Raw genomic sequence first — 19,336 nt, forward strand, 5'->3', positions numbered from 1 at the left:
CATGTATATATAAAATAAAAATCATTTTATGCACAATAGTCATTATTTTAAAAACAAATAAATAAAAGGCAAAATGTCCCTTGTGAAAAATACACTATTGGCTTCAACAGTCAAGTTACACAAATAAATTCTCCTCTAACAGCAGTGAAACCTCATTTTCTTCAGTTGTTTTGTATGGCAGTGAATGGAAGCAGATTCTGGCCCCCAACATATTTCCCTTGCAGGAAACTAGAGTTATTTAAATAAAGTCTGATGGCCAATGTTCTTGTCACAACAGGTACAAGTTCTTAAAATAGAGCCAAGAACAAACATAGCTAACTCTGCATTTATAAAGTTTACCACCAGGTGTCACCACCCACTACGAAAATGACTGATTAAAGGGCCACCATTGCAACTACACATCTTGAAGTTTAACACGTGAGTAACCACTTCCAGCTGCCACAGAGAAAACAAAATGAAACTCTAAGTACAGTGTTGGCTAAATTCAGATCTGGAATTGATAAGGATGATGATGGTGTGATAAATAAAATAACTCTAAAAATAAGATGCAGTAATCTAAACTATCCTAATGAAAGAGAAATGTAGCAGAAAATAACAGAAAATATAACAGAATTTAAGACCACATAGTGCAAAAGTTGTTCACCTTGTTTTTTGCTGTTGTCCGGGAGAAAGGCTGCATACTGTAGGCCTTTCAAAATAAAAAAACAAAACATCTTGGTATCTATACTGTAATCCATCTTATTATCAGGATATACACAGTCTAGAAGTAATTCAAACATGGTGATGGGGAAATCATATAGCCACTTCTACCATCTGTTTGCATACATTTCCTCCTATAAATTTTGCATACTACCGTATCTACTAGCATTTTCATCACATTTTAGTGTGCTACCAAAAACTGTTCCATGCACTTACACTACTTTAGGAAAAAAAACAGAAAAAAACCCCAAACATAAAAACCTAAAACCCAGCAGCATGTAACCTCTGACATCTCCAAAAATGTTAGAGGAACTAAAATGCGCACTCAGATACGAATACCAAATGGGCATGGGGAAAAACATGACTGTCACATCATATAATTTACTGTACTGGTGTAAATTCTTTGGCAAATTAGGGAAATGCCTTATTTACTGTGTATTATCAACAGTTGTATTGTCATTTTACAAATAACATTCATAGTCCTTTTGATCTGCTTATGAAATACGATGTGATACAAATTCATGGGGGCCATTTGGAATGAACCAGGACTCCGCTGCAAGTACACAATTTGCCAATATTATTTTTTTCTTATGAGTAGCAAGGGAAACCTCCTGGGTCATTGCACTAACAGAAAAAGGGAATCCCCATCCAGCAGCTGCCCCACAGCTCAAGTTCACTAGTTCACTAGCACCCAGTGATCGGCCACAGACCCCAAGAGGGAGCTGACTTGGCAGTAAAGTTACATAGCTTAGATATAACATAACATAAGCTCATTTTATTCAGCTGTTCCTTGACTTGTAGATGCATGCATTAGCAGGATAGCAAATGTATATATTGCAGGCTGTATTTAACAGGCAAAGATTGTATTATGATATGCAGAATTGGATGGTGTGGTGTTCTGTTACTCTGTTGCATTGATATTTTATATTAAAACCAATTGAATTCTACATCATAAAAGTGACTTTGCACTGAAGTCAACAGGACCTCAGTGTGCTCAGCACCTCGAAAGGAGGCAGTTCCAGCAACATGCAGAATTTGGCACAAGGGACAACCAACCGGATTCACTTTCATGTGTTTTGTCTTACATAGGCTTTGGTGTCTTTTTTAATGCAAATATATAAATTGACACCTGAACCCTAGAAAAATAACATGGGACAAAATATGATAGGCTATCCAGAACAGCTGACATTTTAAATGTAGATGAACTCAAGGGAACAGAGTGAGTCAGCATGCCTTAGCCTTTTCTATTGAATAAAGTATATATTTGTTGTCATGATGAGAATAACTTTCAGTCTATGAAGAAATGTTCATTATAAGGCAAATGTAAATGGGAGAGAAATGCCTGTTCATTACAAAAGGAGATTTACTTAGTTATAACTAAAATAGGTAATCTGTAATTTGGATAATGTGTCAGTCTGCAGTATAATTAACATACCATTAAGTAGGAGATGTGTAGTATATATTGACAGGAAAATTATCAGTAACCAGGCATCACCACTGTAACTATTAGACCACTTCCATATATTAGTGAGCAAAGAGAAACAGCAGTCATAATTACAGCAAAAAGTGTATAAAACAAAACAGTGAATTAATACAAAAGGCACAGAACTAGTATTTAGTCATAATCACTCTGTGCTAAGCTTTTATATGAAACTGTAATAAGAAAATAAATGTGTGGTTATCCCATTCTGTAGAGATTTTTGTCGAAAGGGGTCACCTCTCCATCACACAACCAGTATATTTTATTAACATTGGTAATTTCTTACCTGTTAATTTGATTTCCCCAAATCCTTTAATGTTAACTCAGACAGCGGGTACAAGTGACTCAATCAGCAAATGGAAAGGGGGCGGGGGGAAGCGAAGCTCTAATGATGAAACTTCCCTAGAAAAAGACCCTGCTGGTTGATCCTGCTCTGTTACAGACTTCCCAAGCCATACACATTATTGCTACCCCCTTTGACCCAAGCACTTGGTAAAACTGAGGGGTCTTGCTGACTGTTTCCATTATGAAGAGAAATTGATGATGAGTCAGGTATTTCTTTGATGCAATCCTGTTTATTTAAAAAGAACACACATAAGGTCTGTTTCCATAAACACGGTAGGAATCAAACAACAGGAGACAGTTTCTTTGCTTGCAGTTCCAAGCATGTTTCCAGCCATCACTCTACCCAAAAGCTCCCTCACTTGGCTTTTCCTCGAGGTCATGCTATAAGTGCTTCTCTAGCTGTCTCTGGAGATTCCTTGCTGCCTTCTTTGTGTGCTTCTATGATGTTTCTGCTGCTTTCCTCATACACACTGCTCCCTCAAACAACATCCATTCAGCCCCTACTCCACGTAGTTCAGATTCCTGACTGGCCTTGCATGTGGCCTGAGTTTTGGATGGTAGCTCCCATTGTTTAAGCTATCTATTTCGTAAAGAAGTTTAATTGATTTTTATTAGGGCTGTCAAGCAATTAAAAAAATAATTGCGATGAATTGCGCTGTTAAACAATAATAGAATACCATTTATTTAAATATTTTTGGATGTTTTCTACATTTTCAAATATATTGATTTCAATTTCAACACAGAATACAAAGTGTACAGTGCTCACTTTATATTTATTTTTTATTATAAATATTTGCACTGTAAAACAAAGGAAATAGTATTTTTCAATTCATTTACTGCAAGTACTGTAGTGCAATCTCTTTATCATTAAAGTTGAACTTACAAATGTAGAATTATGCACAAAAAATAACTGCATTCAAAAATAAAACAATGTCAAACTTTAGAGCCTAAAATTCCACTCAGTCCTACTTCTTGTTCAGCCAATTGCTCAGACAAACAAGTTTGTTTACATGTGCAGGAAACAATGCTGCCCGCTTCTTTTTTACACTGAAAGTGAGAACAGGCATTTGCATGGCACTGTGGTAGCCAGCGTTGCAAGATATTTACGCTCCAGAGGTGCTAAAGATTCATATGTCCCTTTATGCTTCAATCACCATTCCAGGGGACATGCATCCATGCTGGTGATGGGTTCTGCTCAATAACGATCAAAAGCAGTGTAGACCAACGTATGTTCATTTTCATCATCTGAGTCAGATGCCATCAGCAGAAGGTTGATTTTCTTTTTTGGTGGTTTGGGTTCTGTAGTTTCTGCATCAGTGTGTTGCTCTTTTAAGACTTCTGAAAGCATGCTCCACACCTCGTCTCTCTCAAATTTTGGAAGGCACTTCAGATTCTTAAACATTCGGTCGAGTGTTGTAGCTATCTTTAGAAATCTCACATTAGTACCTTCTTTGCATTTTGTCAAAACTGCAGTGAAAGTGTTGTTAAAACGAACAACATGCTGGGTTATCATCCAAGACTGCTATAACATCAAATATATTGCAGAATATGGGTAAAACACAGAGCAGGAGACATACAATTCTCCCCCAAAGAGTTCAGTCACAAATTTAATTAGCGCATTATTTTTTTATAAGCGTCATCAGCATGGGAGCATGTCCTTCGGAATGGTGGCCAAAGCATGAAGGGGCATACGAATGTTTAGCATATCTGGCATGTAAATACCTTGCAATGCCAGCTATAAAATTGCCATGCAAACGCCTGTTCTCACTTTCAGGTGACACTGTAAATAAGAAGCAGGCAGCATTATCTCCCATAAATGTAAATAAACTTGTTTGTTTTACGGATTAGCTGAAAAGAAGTAGGACTGAGTGGACTTGTAGGCTCTAATGTTTTACATTGTTTTGTTTTTGAGTGCAGTTATGTAACAAAAAATATATACACGTGTAAGTTACACTTTCACGATAAAGAGATTGTACTACAGTGCTTGTATGAGGTGAATTGAAAAATACTATTTCTTTTATCATTTTTACAGTGCAAATATTTGTAATAAAAATCATATAAACTGAGCACTGTACACTTTGTATTCTGTGTTGTAAGTGAAATTGATATATTTGAAAATGTAGAAAAACATCCAAAATATTTAATAAATTTCAATTGGTATTCTATTTTTTAACAAAAAGAAAAGGAGTACTTGTGGCACCTTAGAGACTAACCAATTTATTTGAGCATAAGCTTTCGTGAGCTACAGCTCACTTCATCGGATGCATAAAAGTGGAAAATGCTGTGAGTGAGCTGTAGCTCACGAAAGCTTATGCTCAAATAAATTGGTTAGTCTCTAAGGTGCCACAAGTACTCCTTTTCTTTTTGCGAATACAGACTAACACGGCTGTTACTCTGAAACCTGTTTTTTTTTAACAGTGCAATTAAAACTGTGATTAATTGCGATTAATTTCTTGAGTTAATTGCAAATAATCGACAGCCCTCCTTTTTATATTTATCCTGAATCAAGGGTAGCCGTTACACCCACCAGCTTCAGTGAGGTTTTACCAGCCTCTAGCATAATACTATATTAAGATACATCACTCCCAGAAAAGTATGGAGTCACAGCTCCACAAACATAGTAAAAACAGAGTAAGGTGTCTGGACTGGCACAGAGGAAAAGGAAGAAACCAAGATGCCCATTTTTAAAACTAGTACATAAATGGCAGAGCCATGTAACAGTCATTAATGTCAACCAAAGTCACCTGGTTAGACCCTTAAGCACCAGTTTGAAAAATCTATTCTCAAATCAGCAAGTAACTATTATTTCCCAAAGTCCCTCAAACCAGCACAGACAACCCATGGGACATGAGAACTCCAACAGCAGCCTCCAACTCCAGGACAGACAGAGTGGGTACCAATTTTCAAGAAGAAATGAGACACTAACAAATTACAACATGCACGATTGACCTACTAAAAGCAGAGTTTCCAAAGCTAAGAAAAGTAGTAAAGATGCTCAGGGAGATGTCTTACACAGTTTTACAGAGGAAACACCTCCTCTCTCAGCTGAAGGGGTAGAGATGGATGTTCTAGAAGATTCATGGTAGAAGAAAGAACTTCCCAGCAGTATGTGCTTCCTTCACACAGTCTCAAGTCCAACATGGCACTGAAACTTTAGAGACTGTTGTGACTGTGTGCAGGCACTTTCTTTCCTATGTTGTGGCAATGGACACAATAAGGAAATGAAGCACTCTTGAATCAAATGGAAAGGGGAAATAATCTGGAAAGGAAATGGAGAATAGCTTTTCTCTTTACTGTACTTTATCATGATGACATGCCAGGTAGGGATCCCTGCACAGGAGGGCTCAATGTTCCCCCACTTTACTGGAAGAATGGATGGCCACTGGAAAGGCAGTTTTAATGTTGAAGGCTTTCCTTGAGAACTCTCTCATGGGTTCAGAAGGAGCACTTGTGTATGTGGTTAGCTCCATGCTAAGGTCCTGCATGCCTAAAAGGGAATAGGTCTTGGCTTTAGTGTATCAGCAATTCTAAAATATCTCACCCATCAGGTAGGAATTCACAGAGTTCTACTGTGCTTCTTAAGGCCAAAACGGCTGATGCTTGGATATTCTGGGAGCTGGTGTTCAAGCCTTTAACCAGCCCATCCTCAAAGGCATGTAAGTCAGGAATGTCACATCTAAAAGGATTTAACTTCCTGTCCCGACACAAGTCCATGAAAATGCTCCGGGTTCAGCATTTGCAACAGCATGGAAATCACCTGCTTGGAAAATCTCTTTCTCTTCAGGTACACTAGATTTATGTGACTGCGATCCCTCTAGTAAATTGAGCCACAAGGTCTTACATGATGGAAAGACAGAGAGTGATCTAGAGAGAGATTCAACAGCTCCAGAAGCCCAGACTTCTGGGCTACTTCAGAGCTATTAGGTTGACTCTTGGCCTGAACTTCATAGTTTTTGAAAGGCTTTGCCAATCAGGGGAAGGAGGTGAAAGATACGTGCTAAGCTGAGGTTCCAAGAGTGAGTGAGAGTATCCACACTTCAAGTTACCAAGTCACCAAATATGAAGAACATCTCTACTTTACCATTTAACTGGGAGGCCATCTGGAAAGATTCCACCTCAAATTGACTTCTGCAGATACCATTTCCGTGACTAGATCTGGCTTCAGATCAGCCAGTCCCACCCAAGACTTCAGATTCCAGAGAACAGAGATGGCTTAGAGAAACAGGAAATTCCTTTCAACCTACCAGATAGCAGCCATGTGACACATTGTACCCTAACAGGGCCATCCCCAGAAAAGATCCTATCCCGCGTGGCCACCATCCAGTCAGACCAATGCTAAGAAGCCAAAAAAAGAATAAGAACATGACTACAGCAATAGTTCTAGACATGTCAATGAGGTAGCGAGGCACATGCAACTGAAAGCACACCCACGCTGCAACCAAGGTTGCCTGGATCAAAGAGCTGGCTTATGCTTTCACTTTCTCTATTTAAGCTCCAAAAGGAACATTGTACTTAGCTGAGAACTAAACTTGGCCCCAAAGTGGAGGGAGGTCTAGTTACAATCTAGCATCAGGAAAGAGAGTCTAAAGAAGACTACATCCTGCTGAACAACAGGCTCAATCCCATTCTGCCCCTTTCTGCAGAAAGCAGTAACCAGAATTACTTGCACATTAGTGGAGGTACAAGCTTCTATAACCAGTCCAACAGGAAGGCTTGAACTGCCAGTGCCAGCCCACTGTGAAAACTTGAAGCACTTCCTATAGGCTTGGCAAGTAGGATGGTCTCTGCTTCATCCAAGACCATTTAAAACAGGTCACAACTAGAGTCTTCTTTTCTCAGAAATTGATCCCTGCAAGCGTGACATGGCAAGAAATCATACTACCTTAATCTCATGCATTTGGCCTAATGATCAATCTTTTTGGGGTTTCCTCAGACTCTCAGAATTGCCTTGAAAATCTCAGGGCTTCTGACAATGCTACAGCAATTGGTCATAGCAGCTGTGAAAGTGATGGTAAAGAAAGCAGCGGGAGATTACATAAATTGATTTTGTCCTAGCTTACCTGATACTGAAAGTTATCTGAAGTCACTTTGAATAAGTAACTTTATTTTCCAGACACAAATATATGATTTCAATAATTATTTCAAATGTCAGAAAAGCCCAGAAGTGAGTCAGCAAGTCTAGAAGCATTTGTACAAGAGGAAAATCTCATGGTTTTCAGTTTCCTATTGTATGCTTGAAACACTGCAGCTTCTGAGCTGCCTCTCCCCAAAAAGCACTCTCCACTAAACTAACACACACTGACAAGAAGGAAAAGGTGTGAGGGTAAATGGTCTGGAGTTGTGGAGGGAGGGCTGAAAAGGACAAAATTATTTCTTCCCATGTCACTCTTGCAGGTCTCAATTTCTGAGAAAAGGGGACCAGAATAAACCGGTTTAGCCAGCCAAGAGAGCTGTCTCCATCTGCTGGAGGCAGCAATTAATTGAGCACAATCAGCCAGCCAGTCCCCTTTATGAAAAAGAGTGACATTTCAAGAACATTGCCTTCTTCCTGCCTCCACTGTCTGTGCAGCAGTGAAATGGCACAAAGCACTATAATCCGTTGTGGGGCCTCTCCTATTTACACCACCGGAGAATCTGGCCACTAAACGACAACTTCAAACCACTGGTGTCAACTGAGCTGCGGTTGCTAGGCAAGTGCACAAACCAGACCTTCTCCAATAACACATCTCCATTTTAAAGTAAGAATAGTACTGTGTGGCTTCATGAATAAATGTAAATTTGTTTTTTAATAGAGAATCCCGCTCTATGGGCCAATTTAGTCTTAAAATTCTTTAACCCTGTAGAAAAGAGTTTACATTTAAAACATTAAGAATAACCTCTAGGAAAACCATTTGTAAAATTCACAAAATGTGTATGGCGTTTATGAACTGCTTTAAATCTTCAATAAAAGGAGTGTGGCTTTTTAGTAAGCATGGCACATCATCTTTAAGAACCTTATCTAGAATCACCGAGCAAAATGTATTTCTGGTGTAATTCCACTGACTTCAATGTAATACATCAGGGATGATCCAGACCACTATTTTTTCAGGATACAAATGAACTAAATATACTGCCTAACTAAATTAACATTTGATTGTTAATTCTTTTTGGCCAAGAATTGTGTTTCCATGTTGTGTTATCCACTGACAGTAACCAAATCACTGGAACTACTATCATTAAGGATTTAGACTAATGTCAAAATGTTTCCTAAATCAACAAAAGTAAGAAAACTCAGTCTTGTTAATATCAAATAATGTGCTTACTTTGCATTTATATAGCACTTTTCATTTGGGGACTTCAGAGCATTTTAACTAAATAATCCTCAACACCACTGTGATGTAGGAAATTATTATTATATGTATATTATGTGTTACTACTATTATTAACACTGCATGTTTTGGCTAGGACTGAGAAGAGCACATAATATTACTTACCAGGCACTTGTGTTAAGAACAGAAATAATGTTTTAGTGGTGAACTGTAAACTACTATTACCTGAGTTCAGAGTTCCACATTTCTTCTGCAAAAGGTGATGACAACAATAGTGCCCAAAACAAGGCAAGGTGCTACACTGAGTTAGGCATTAGTGCCATCAACTGTAGCAGTGGAAATGCAGAATTCTGAACTAAGATCCTGGCAAATAAGTAAATGAGGAAATTATTATCAACCATTTTGTTTACAACTGTATTTATGTGTAATATGAGGATGCATTTTGAAAAAGCTGCTATGTTAGATCCATACCATTTGTGTCAATGCCCAGCAAACACGCAAAATGGGTAACATACCAAACAATACAAGTGCAATTAACCCTTTCACATAACTAATTTGTTATAAGTACCAACTTTCAGAAATGTTGTCCACTGAGTCATGCTTTGTTATTGATTTAAGATCTTAAATAAATGTATATATATGTGAGAGAGAACATTTTTCATTGATGTTTAAATCTGAATTTCCTTGTTCTTGTCAGTTTTTCAGAACACTATTGTCATTTTAATAAAAGTTCTTTTTACTTCTTTTTTTAAACATTACCCAAAAAGGTCACCTCTGAAGCAAGAGCCTCGTCATAACCACAACCCCTCCATACATCTTGGCAGCTCTATTTCAGTTCTTTGCACAGTGTTTCTAAATGCACTGAAGTTTCCTTAAAGTGTTATATTAACACAGTTTCATAAAACTTCAGAGAGTACCCTTAAAGCTGTGAACCACTGATCTATGATAGAACCGTCAAGCACTGTATGACAGAATATTTAATCCTTTCACAGAATAACCCAATCATTGACATAACATTATTAAGAAGAGCTTTACCAGAGTTTGTTATGTCAGTCTACTCGATAGAACAATTAGATTGATACAGATAAGCAAACTAATACTGCAGGTTATCAAACAAAACCTTTTGTCCATGCATAGTAGCTGTTACGTAATCTGTATGATTTGCTTTCTTATTATTACTACTACTAATAACTTAAAAAGTGATCAGTCCACATTATGCACTAAGGCTAACATGCTCTAACTTGATTGTCTCAGGTTAGGCACATCTATCCATGGTTAGGCACCTATATAAGAGGGAGGTGTGGATGCTTAGCATCTCTGAAGCTCAGATCATTTATTTGTGTTTTCATATAGATTTAGGTGCCTAAATTCAGGCCTAAAGTTTGTAAAACAGAATGGCTAAAATGACATATAAAGTAATTTTTTATATCTGGGAGTGAGTTTTCTTTGTTAACCCCTTGAAACAATTTTTCTTTACTGACTGTGTGTGTGATGCATAGTCAGTGGAAGTCTTTCCATTGACTTCAACAAGTTTTCCGTAAGTTTCTAAGGATATGTCCACACTGCAAAAAAAAGCCTGTGGCACCAAGTCTCAGAGCCCGGGTTAGCTGATTTACGCTTGCAGGGGTTGGGCTGTGCAGATAAAATTGCAGTGTAGATGTTTGGGCTCTGTCTGGAGTCTGGGCTCTGAGACTCCGCGAGGGGGAAGGGTCTCAGAGCCCGAGGTCCAGACCAAGCCCTAACGTCTACCCTGCAATTTTAGCACCCCACAATCCAAGGCCCATGAGCCTGGCTCAACTGACTGTGGCTGTGCTGTGAGTCTTCTATCGCCGTGCAGACATACTCTTAGAATCTGATAGTACAAGGCCTGAGTGCCCTCAGTTTCTAGTGAGGTCAGCGGAGTTTAGCATGTTAAGCCATTTACAGGATCTTCTGCTAAGACATTTCTGTTTGTCCAAGACATATTTTACTTCCTGTATTTGGAATGGAACAGAAATCAATATGGCTCTGTTTGTGTATAATTCCTCCAACACATATAGCTCCATTTCTTGCCAACATGGCTTCTATGAGCCCTCTGTAGGGCTTATCTTTACTGCTGAGTTAACTTGATTGTTGCCCTTAATTCAAGTCCCATCCACACACAAAACCCTTAACTCATGTTGGCTGACCTGTCAGGAGATATAAACTACAGCTCGAGTTAGCACAACCCATCAACTGCTAACACAAACACTCTGTGCTGCTAATCCAATCACTCTGGGCAGTCCCAGTGTTATTTTGCAGTGTGGCGACTCTCATTTGACTAACTCAAGTGTAAATAACTTGCCTTAACTCTGCAGTGAAGATAGCGCATCTGTATGAAACTCCAATGACCTGAGTTATTAATTCCAATGTTATGAGTTTGCATGAGGGGGCTTGCATGATTGGGTCCAGTTTTTGTTAATTAATTGTTGCTACTGAAGTAGCAGAAGTACCAGAATTGTTTGAATGACCCATGAAGACAGTGGCCATTGTGAGACTTTTAATAATTTTTTTAAGTTACTTCATTGTTAAGAAATAAAAAGAAAGGCATTCAGAATAACTGTTAGCAGCATGTCTCTCATATTTTGCACCTATATATTTACCATCCTCTCTTTAAAAACACAGCAATTTTTTAGGCAGGAAATTAGAAATGTTGTGAACAGCCAAGCTAGTCTTTCAACCTGATTAATTAGATTTAGTCACCGTATATATTTTCTGAACCAATTTTTGGAGGCTTATAGCTAAAAAAGTATACCACAATAGATTTCCAGACTGTTTGCAGACATCTGGTATAACACAGGTTTTGTTATTGTTGCATTATTTTTGGGGTTGGCTTGGGGGTATATAAATACAATTTTTCCTTGAAAAGAGCTAATTTTTCCCCCTCAGATTAAAACACCCTCAAATCAATGCTCTCCTTTTAAAATATAATCTTTTAAAAAAGATATATTCCTTTAAGGATCACTCTGGATATCTGAAGATGTCAGAGGAGTCAAAGTGACACCAGTAAGGTTTGGGTTGAGAATCTCCACATATGACCATAGGAGAGGTGAAGTTATGTCACAGAAAGGAGTAAATGAGCAAAACTGGGTAAAGCCACAGACAGTGTTCCATGGCAGCGGATCTAGAGCCCTACAAGGCAGGATTTCTATGGAACAGGGAGGATTTAAAAAAAAAATCTTTTCAGTGCAAGATTTAAATAATAAAACTGTGCTTATAAAACATCATTTCATTGTTCACAAGTAACATCAATAGATCATCTATAAATAACTGTTAATGGAAATTCAAATAGGCTCCATGTCAACATACCAGGAAACATGATTTAATTTCTTCTAGATATTATACTCACAATCTCATCTCCTGGCAACCAGTATCCTTCTTGTTCAATACCAGCTTTTGATCCCTTACATCCCACAGTCAGGGTTTCAACAATAAGACCATCCTTCACTGCTAAGCTCAACTGACGTGTGGTCTCTTTTGGATGCATACCATGGACTCGAGACATATACCTGCACACAAAGCACAAAAGAACTCCTTAAGTAATAGTCTTTCAATCTAAATATTACCAATCCCTTTTTTACAGTTGGGAGTAAAAAAATACACATTTTATTAACTGATTTAGGATCATAGCAGTTGCCAAGTTTTTTTTAACTTGTGCAATGTTACACCTCCTTCCAAACTCAGGTTGTTTCCCTAGTAGGTTCTCCACCGTGTAAGTGCTTAGAGGAGTCTGAGTGTAGTGGTATTGCAGAGGGATTTTCCGAAAAGATTCTCAAAGCTGACCACTAACCTGCCACTGGTACTTTTAGATACAGGATGAACTCTCTACCTTCAGTCCCAATCTAAGAGAGCATAGTGCTTTACACACTCTGAAACTGCTAGTTTCAACAATTTTACTCATACAGACCATAGTATAGAGTGCAGCTAGGAATATAACACAGTGCATTAATTAATCTGAAGGAGACAGGACAATCATGAACAATGAAATTCATGCACCAAACATGAAACCCCAAGAGCTTCCCCAGTTATGGTAATAACTTGTCTCTTTCCTGTGCTTGAGGTTGCCAACTTGGAATGGCCACTCTCAACTACACTGGCAAGAGCAAAGAATGTACAATAGGCTATTAGGCAATTAAGTCATCTGCAGACAGAAGAAACACTAGTTAGATTTGGTTTGGTATATGAAATGTTTGCCCAAGTGTAATTTGTTATTCCCAGGCAAAAACGATGTTAACGTGAAATAAAGTAAATGATTCTCCATTCACAACAAATGCAGTGCAAGAACATTACTAATTTTATTAAAAAAACCCACAAAGGTCCAAAATGATGTTTATGAGCCACTACTGTTTCTGGTCTGTGTGTAGAAGAAGAAGTGAGCAGCAGTCAAGTGAATGACTGAATTGTGCAGGGTCTGAGCTGTAATCAGTGGCAAATATCTGTTTTGTGTTTGTATTTTTCTAGCTATGTGTCTGTCACAGTTACACGGTTAGCTACACTTCTGTTCCCTTTCTGGTCTCTCTGAGTGTACCCCATAAGGTGCCTTCAACTAGCCTGTGGTGCAGTTCCGTAGTTCTCCCTCTCTTAGACCAAACTCTGGGCTACAGTGTCCAGTGCGTCAGTTGTGCTTACCGAGCAGGTCAGAGTGAGTTCTAGCACCTACAGTTCCTCCCTTTAGCAAGGTGTAACCAGTGCGAATTAGTGACAAAAGAGTCCTCAACACAAAATTATTGTTTATTTTAAACTGTGGGAACAAAGCACCTAGAGAAAAAGAATTTTAAAATAGTTGACATGCATGTCTGCCTTACCTAAAGGCTTACCATCCCTGATGGTAATCTAGGCAGGCCTAACTTCTTCAGCTACCCCAGCGTCCCCGTGTCTCAGTCTCTTGGACCAATAAAAGATATCACTTCACTTACCTTGTCTCTAATATTCTTACAGTGACCATCCCAATAACTAGGTCAATATACAGCATTCATAAATTATTACAGAGCAGCTCCAATTCTGTCACAGAATCTACAGTATTTGAGCTGACTAAGAACTGTGCACATCCAATTATTTTTGTTTCCCCAGGCTGTTTGTTCTTCTCATCCATCTGTTATGTCTTGTTTGTTAGGCTGAAAACTCTTGAGGCAGAGATTCTTTGTACAGTGTCTAGCATAGGGGTTCTCAAACTTCATTGCATTGCAACCCCCTTCTGACAACAAAAGTTACTACACAACCCCAGGAGGGGGGACCAAAGCCTGAGCTTTGTGTGGGGGCAACGCCGAAGCCTGACCCCTGCTACCCCTGGTGGGGGCTTCGACCCTGGGTAGTGGGGCTTGGGCTTTGGCTTCGGGCCCAGACCCCAACAAGTCTAACACCAGCCCTGGCGACCCCATTAAAACAGGGTTATAACCCACTTTGGGGTCCTGACTCACAGTTTGAGAACCGTTGGTCTAGCACAACGGGGGTCCAAGCCTGATTGGCCTTTAGGTGGTACTATTATATTAATATCAATGAATAATAAAGTTTTGGTCCATATTGAATTTATGGTCAAAGGGCCAGATCCTGTGTGGCTTTATGACCCCAGCCTCTTCTACCCTACACTACTTGACAACATATGTCCAAGCTCAGGGGGGAACGGAGCAGGGGGAGAGGGAAGGGATGCAGGAGCCAGTCATGACAGCTCTGAATCTTCTATATGCTAGGTGAATTCCCATATGGCCAAATGGGCATGGCTTTCTGGTTCCTCTGTACTGTCACAGGAACAGGTACCCACAAGAGAATCTGGTTCAAATATCTTATTTGTAATAACAAAACCCAGTCTTTTGCAAACTTAAGCCACAGGACCTCGGAACTTGTTTTTTCACTTTATACTGTTTTAATTTTCTTTTTATTTGGTAGAAGACTACAACTGGAAGAGTTATTAGAGCTGCCTGAATAATCCAAAAACTCAGGTGGCTGACCAAGTTACCAAATGCATTTGGACCACTGCTGTGCTTTTTCCTTTTTCTCTGTGTGTCCATTTTTAATCTTTCCAAGTCTCATAAGGTCATAAAGTTTAAGGCCAGAAGGTATCACCAGATCATCTTATCCGACCTCCTGTATAGTAAAGTCTCTTCTCAGTCTGTCTCTTCTTTCTGTGTATCTTTCTCTTTACTTCTGTTCTCTTCTTTGCAATTCACTCTGGTTCTTTGCTGTGTGCATCTTAGGCCTGGTCTACACTCGGGGGCTGGGGGGGGGAAAGAATAACGTAGCTGAAGTCAACGTATTTAGATCTACTCACCGTGCTGTCCTCACTGCGGTAAGTCGATGGCTGACGCTCCCCCGTCGACTCTGCCTGCGCCTCTCGCTCCGGTAGAGTACCGGAGTCGACAGGAGAGCGCTTGGGGGTTGATTTATTGCGTCTAGATTGGACTAGACACGATAAATCGACCCCCGCTGGATCGATCGCTGCTCACCGATCCGGCAGGTAGTATAGACAAGCCCTCACCCTTTTGCTTCTTCAAGACTAAGGTATACAGCTCAAGAATAAGAGTAGTATTGTATTTCTGCACCAAAGTCAATAACCACTTAAACACGGAGGACAAGATCCTCAGCTACCATAAATCAGTGGAGCTCCACTGAGCCAATGGAGATATGTCAATTTTCAGCAGCTGAAGATCTGTCTGTGATGACACTGGACAGTAATGTTAAATACTGCGATCCAGGTTTCCAGTACACTATCACTAGCCCAGAATTACTTTATAAAGAGGTATAAAGAGCTAAATGCCTTAAAACTGAGTTAAGGATAAATGTGATTCTTTAAATACTCATGTCCACACATGCATGTGAGTGAGTACACACACAGCTTATTTAAAATGTTATTTCTAATTTGTGAAATTTGTTGACACATATTTATACTTTTACCTGATACTCTCACCTCCCCTATCAGACACCCAGCATGTTCAATTCTGACGTCTGTGACTCTTCTGGCCTTCTTAATAAAATAATAATAATGTCATCTAGCTCTTATATAACACTTTTCATCACTATCTTCATTTTACAGATGGGGAAACTGAGGCCTAAAGAAGGGCGGTGACTTTCCTAAGGTCACACACAGCAGGCCAACAGCAGAGCTGGGAACAGAACCCAAATCTCCTGAGTCTCCATCCCGTGTGCTATCCACTAGGCAATGCTGCCTTTTAGATCTATATATGTTGCTACACATCAAAGCACTGAACATTACCTAATGAAATCCTTGTAATGTCTGTTTGAATTAGGTTGGCCACCAACGTAAAGCAAGCCTTATTTTGGATGGGTGAGAAAATAGCATGGAGACAAAGTTAAATCCCTAAGACCAGCTATAATCAGTTAAGATGCTGAATCAACGTATTTCAAAAAGAGGCAACGTGTGCGGTAGAGAAATAAGCACAGGACTGGGTATCTTTGGCTATCCCTTGATGCGGGGATGATGTCTGCCACGGTGGTTCATTGGTGGGTCTTTAAGTGTCTGAGGAGCCCAATTTGTGCCCTGCAGATTTTCTCACAGAAGCGACAGGTGTAATCTTGGAGGAGACATAGTTGTTGGCTGGACTGTTGTGCCCTTTCTTTCCTCCTTTGTCTTTGTCTCATGAGCACCTCTGTTCTCCTCAAAGTGAGCTGTGGCTTGGTGTATCGTGTGGCGCAACTGTGTTCTGTTCGGCTCTGAGCCCTCGTAGTTTGTTGGGTTGATACCTTCCTTTTTAAGGTGTACTTTTGAAGCGCTTCCGCTGTCCTCCATGAGCCCTTCTTCCCTGACTTAACTGAAAGGAGTACTTGCTTCAGAAGGCAAGTGTCACGTACACAGTGGCCAGCCCAGTGGGTTGGTGTTTCATGACCTGCACTTCTATACTGCTGATGCTGGCTGCAGAGAGAACGCTGATGTTAGTGCGTTGGTTTTCCCAGCTGATCCTGAGAACCCTCCTGAGGCAGTGCTGTTGGAACCACTCCAGCCGCTTGAGATGTCATCTGTAGGTTACTCACACCCATAGAGAAGGATGGGGATGACAATTGCCTTGTAAACCAAGATCTTGGTGCCTGTTTGCAGATCCCTATCAATGAAGACTCATTTGAGTAGTCTTCCAAAGGATGTGCTGACACAGCGAATCCTGTATTCAATTTTTGTGTCACTGCTGGCTGTTTGGGAGAGGTAGCTGCCAAGGTATAGAAAATGATCCACGTTTTCCAGGGGTTCTCTGATGATGGTGATTTGTGGAGTATGAAGAGTAGTTTGTGCAGATGAGGGCTGGTAGAATACCCTGGCTTTCCCAGCAGTGATAGGCACCTGCAAAAAGGTTTAGGGTAGTTTGCAGGCTCTGCGCGTGCAAGAATGACAGTTACTGCATATGGAAGGTCAGTGATGCCAATTCTTGTGATCTTAGATTTTGTTTGGAGACATCAGAGATTGAGGAGTTGACCATCCATACAGTACTAAATCCCGATTTCATCAGGAAGATGGTCACAGATGAGAATTAGGATCACGGCAAGGTAAATGGAAAAGAGTGTTGGAGCAATGACACAGCCTTGCTTGACACCAGTGTGAATGATGAATGGTTTGGTTTCTGAGCCATTGCACAGAATGGTGGCAGTCATCCCATCACAGAGTAGTCTGATGATGGAAATGAATTTCTGTGGACAGTCAAACCTACACAGCACCTTCCATAGAGCATCACGACTGACAGAGTCAAAGGCCTTGGTTAGATCGATGAATGCATTGAACAGTTCCTGGTGTTGCTCTCTGCACTTCTCCTGAATCTGTCATGCCACGAAGATCGTGTCAGTTGCGGTCCTCTCTGATGGACCACAACCATGTCATGATGGAGAGGCTTGCATGGGCTAAAGACCCTTGGAGCTACATCGTCCAGAGCTTTCATATTCCTGATAGGGTCCCTCTTGGTGAGCAGGTCTGAGGCAAGGCTCCTGACTAACCGCGGTCCAAACTTCACAAGATCCCAACGGTGGATCAGGTGCATATAGAGGACCTTTTAGTACTCTGCGTCTGTGAAGGCGGATGAGGGATGCAGCAGGAAGGAGGTGCCCTGGTTGTCTTGGATCTCCTTGCCACTAGGTCAGGGTTTTCCTCCTGTCAAGTCACATGTGGTCACCGCCCATGCACCAGTCTCCACACGTTAAAAGATTTCATGCGCAGGCCTCTGCCAAAGGGCTCACACCCGCACAAAGCCCTGCACTGGGGAAGACAGGAGTGGCGGTGAAGACAGGAACAGTGATTTATTTCTGGGAATAGTCACAAATCTGCAACTTCATGGCTGAAACAAGAGATACAAGACAATGAATTTCACCACCTGGAATGGCCACACCCTTATGGACTCTCAGCACAGTGAATGCCCAGAAAGAAGAACTGCCATAACTGCCAGAGAACTGGCAAGACTCAACATTGATATTGCAGCGAATTGGGGCGATGAGGGCCAATTAAAAGAGGATGGAGGTGGCTACACCTTCTTTTGGAAAGGAAAGCCACCTGAAGAGAGACGCATTCACGGGATTGGCTTTGCCATCAAAAATAACATCGCCAGTTGGCTTCTGGAGCTTCCCATGGCGATCAACGATCATCTCATGACTCTTCGGCTCAAGCTCAGCAACAGCTAATATGCCACAGTCATCAGTGCATAAGCCCCAACACTTGATGATGATGAAGACAACAAGGAGCAGTTTTATCGTGCTCTCGATGCAGTGCTCACAGCCACATCTAAGGCAGACAAACTGAAATCTCTGAAGAGGATCAATGCCAGAGTCGGATGGGACCCCCAACTCTGGAGTGGCACAACAGCAAAGAAGGGTGGCAAATGTAAACCCAATGATCTTCTCCTCCTCAGCAAATGTGTGGAGCATGACCTGAAAATACACAAATACCATCTTTAGGCAGAGTAACAAATTTAAGACCACCTGGAAACATCTTCGGTTCAAACACTGGCACCTCCTTGACTATATTATAGTCAGAGCCCGAGATTACACCAATGTCTGTATAACATGAACCATGAGAGGTATAGATCACTGTTGGACACACCATCCATGAGTAAGATCAATCATGTACCTGCAGCTCGCTTCACCACACCACAAACACCCCAAAACTAAGCAAAAGTGGTATAACATCAAAGCACTTCAAGATCAAGTCAGCTGCAAGACGTTCCAGCAATACCAGTCTGAGAAACTCTCTAACTTGCCCGATAACATCACTGACATTCAAGAGCACTGGGATCATCTTAAAAATGAATGTACTGAAACTACAGGATATTCCACTCATCAGCACCAGAACTGGTTGGACAAAAACAAGGAAATCCTAGCATTAATTCAAAAGAAAAGAATTGCATTCTGTAACTGGCAAAATGAGTCCTCTAACCAACGAAAACATGAGGCTTATCACTGCTCAAAGCCGAAGTCCAAAGGAGGCTATGTGACATCAAAAATAAGCGGTAGCAAGAGAAGGCTTCTGAGGTCCAGGGTTTCGTAGATCAAGATGACATGATCA

At 40.5% G+C, this 19,336-nt stretch overlaps 1 protein-coding gene across 3 annotated transcripts in view; it reads right to left on the reverse strand.

The window, feature by feature from the left end:
• Positions 1 to 19,336, reverse strand: part of ZMYND11 (zinc finger MYND-type containing 11) — a 162,090-nt gene that overhangs the window by 39,417 nt on the left and 103,337 nt on the right. For 2 of the 3 annotated variants that reach the window (XM_084621906.1, XM_084621907.1), the window contains exons 3-4: positions 12,200 to 12,359; positions 644 to 688 (exon numbers count right to left, since the gene is read on the reverse strand). In XM_084621906.1, coding sequence (XP_084478032.1) covers positions 644 to 688; positions 12,200 to 12,359 — 205 coding nt within the window. The remainder of the gene's footprint in view (positions 1 to 643; positions 689 to 12,199; positions 12,360 to 19,336) is intronic. The other variant, XM_084621908.1, reaches the window with a different exon arrangement.

This window comes from Lepidochelys olivacea (genome assembly GCF_965140295.1).
Source record: "Lepidochelys olivacea isolate rLepOli2 genome assembly, chromosome: 2".
In the NCBI taxonomy this organism is placed as follows: domain Eukaryota; kingdom Metazoa; phylum Chordata; order Testudines; family Cheloniidae; genus Lepidochelys; species Lepidochelys olivacea.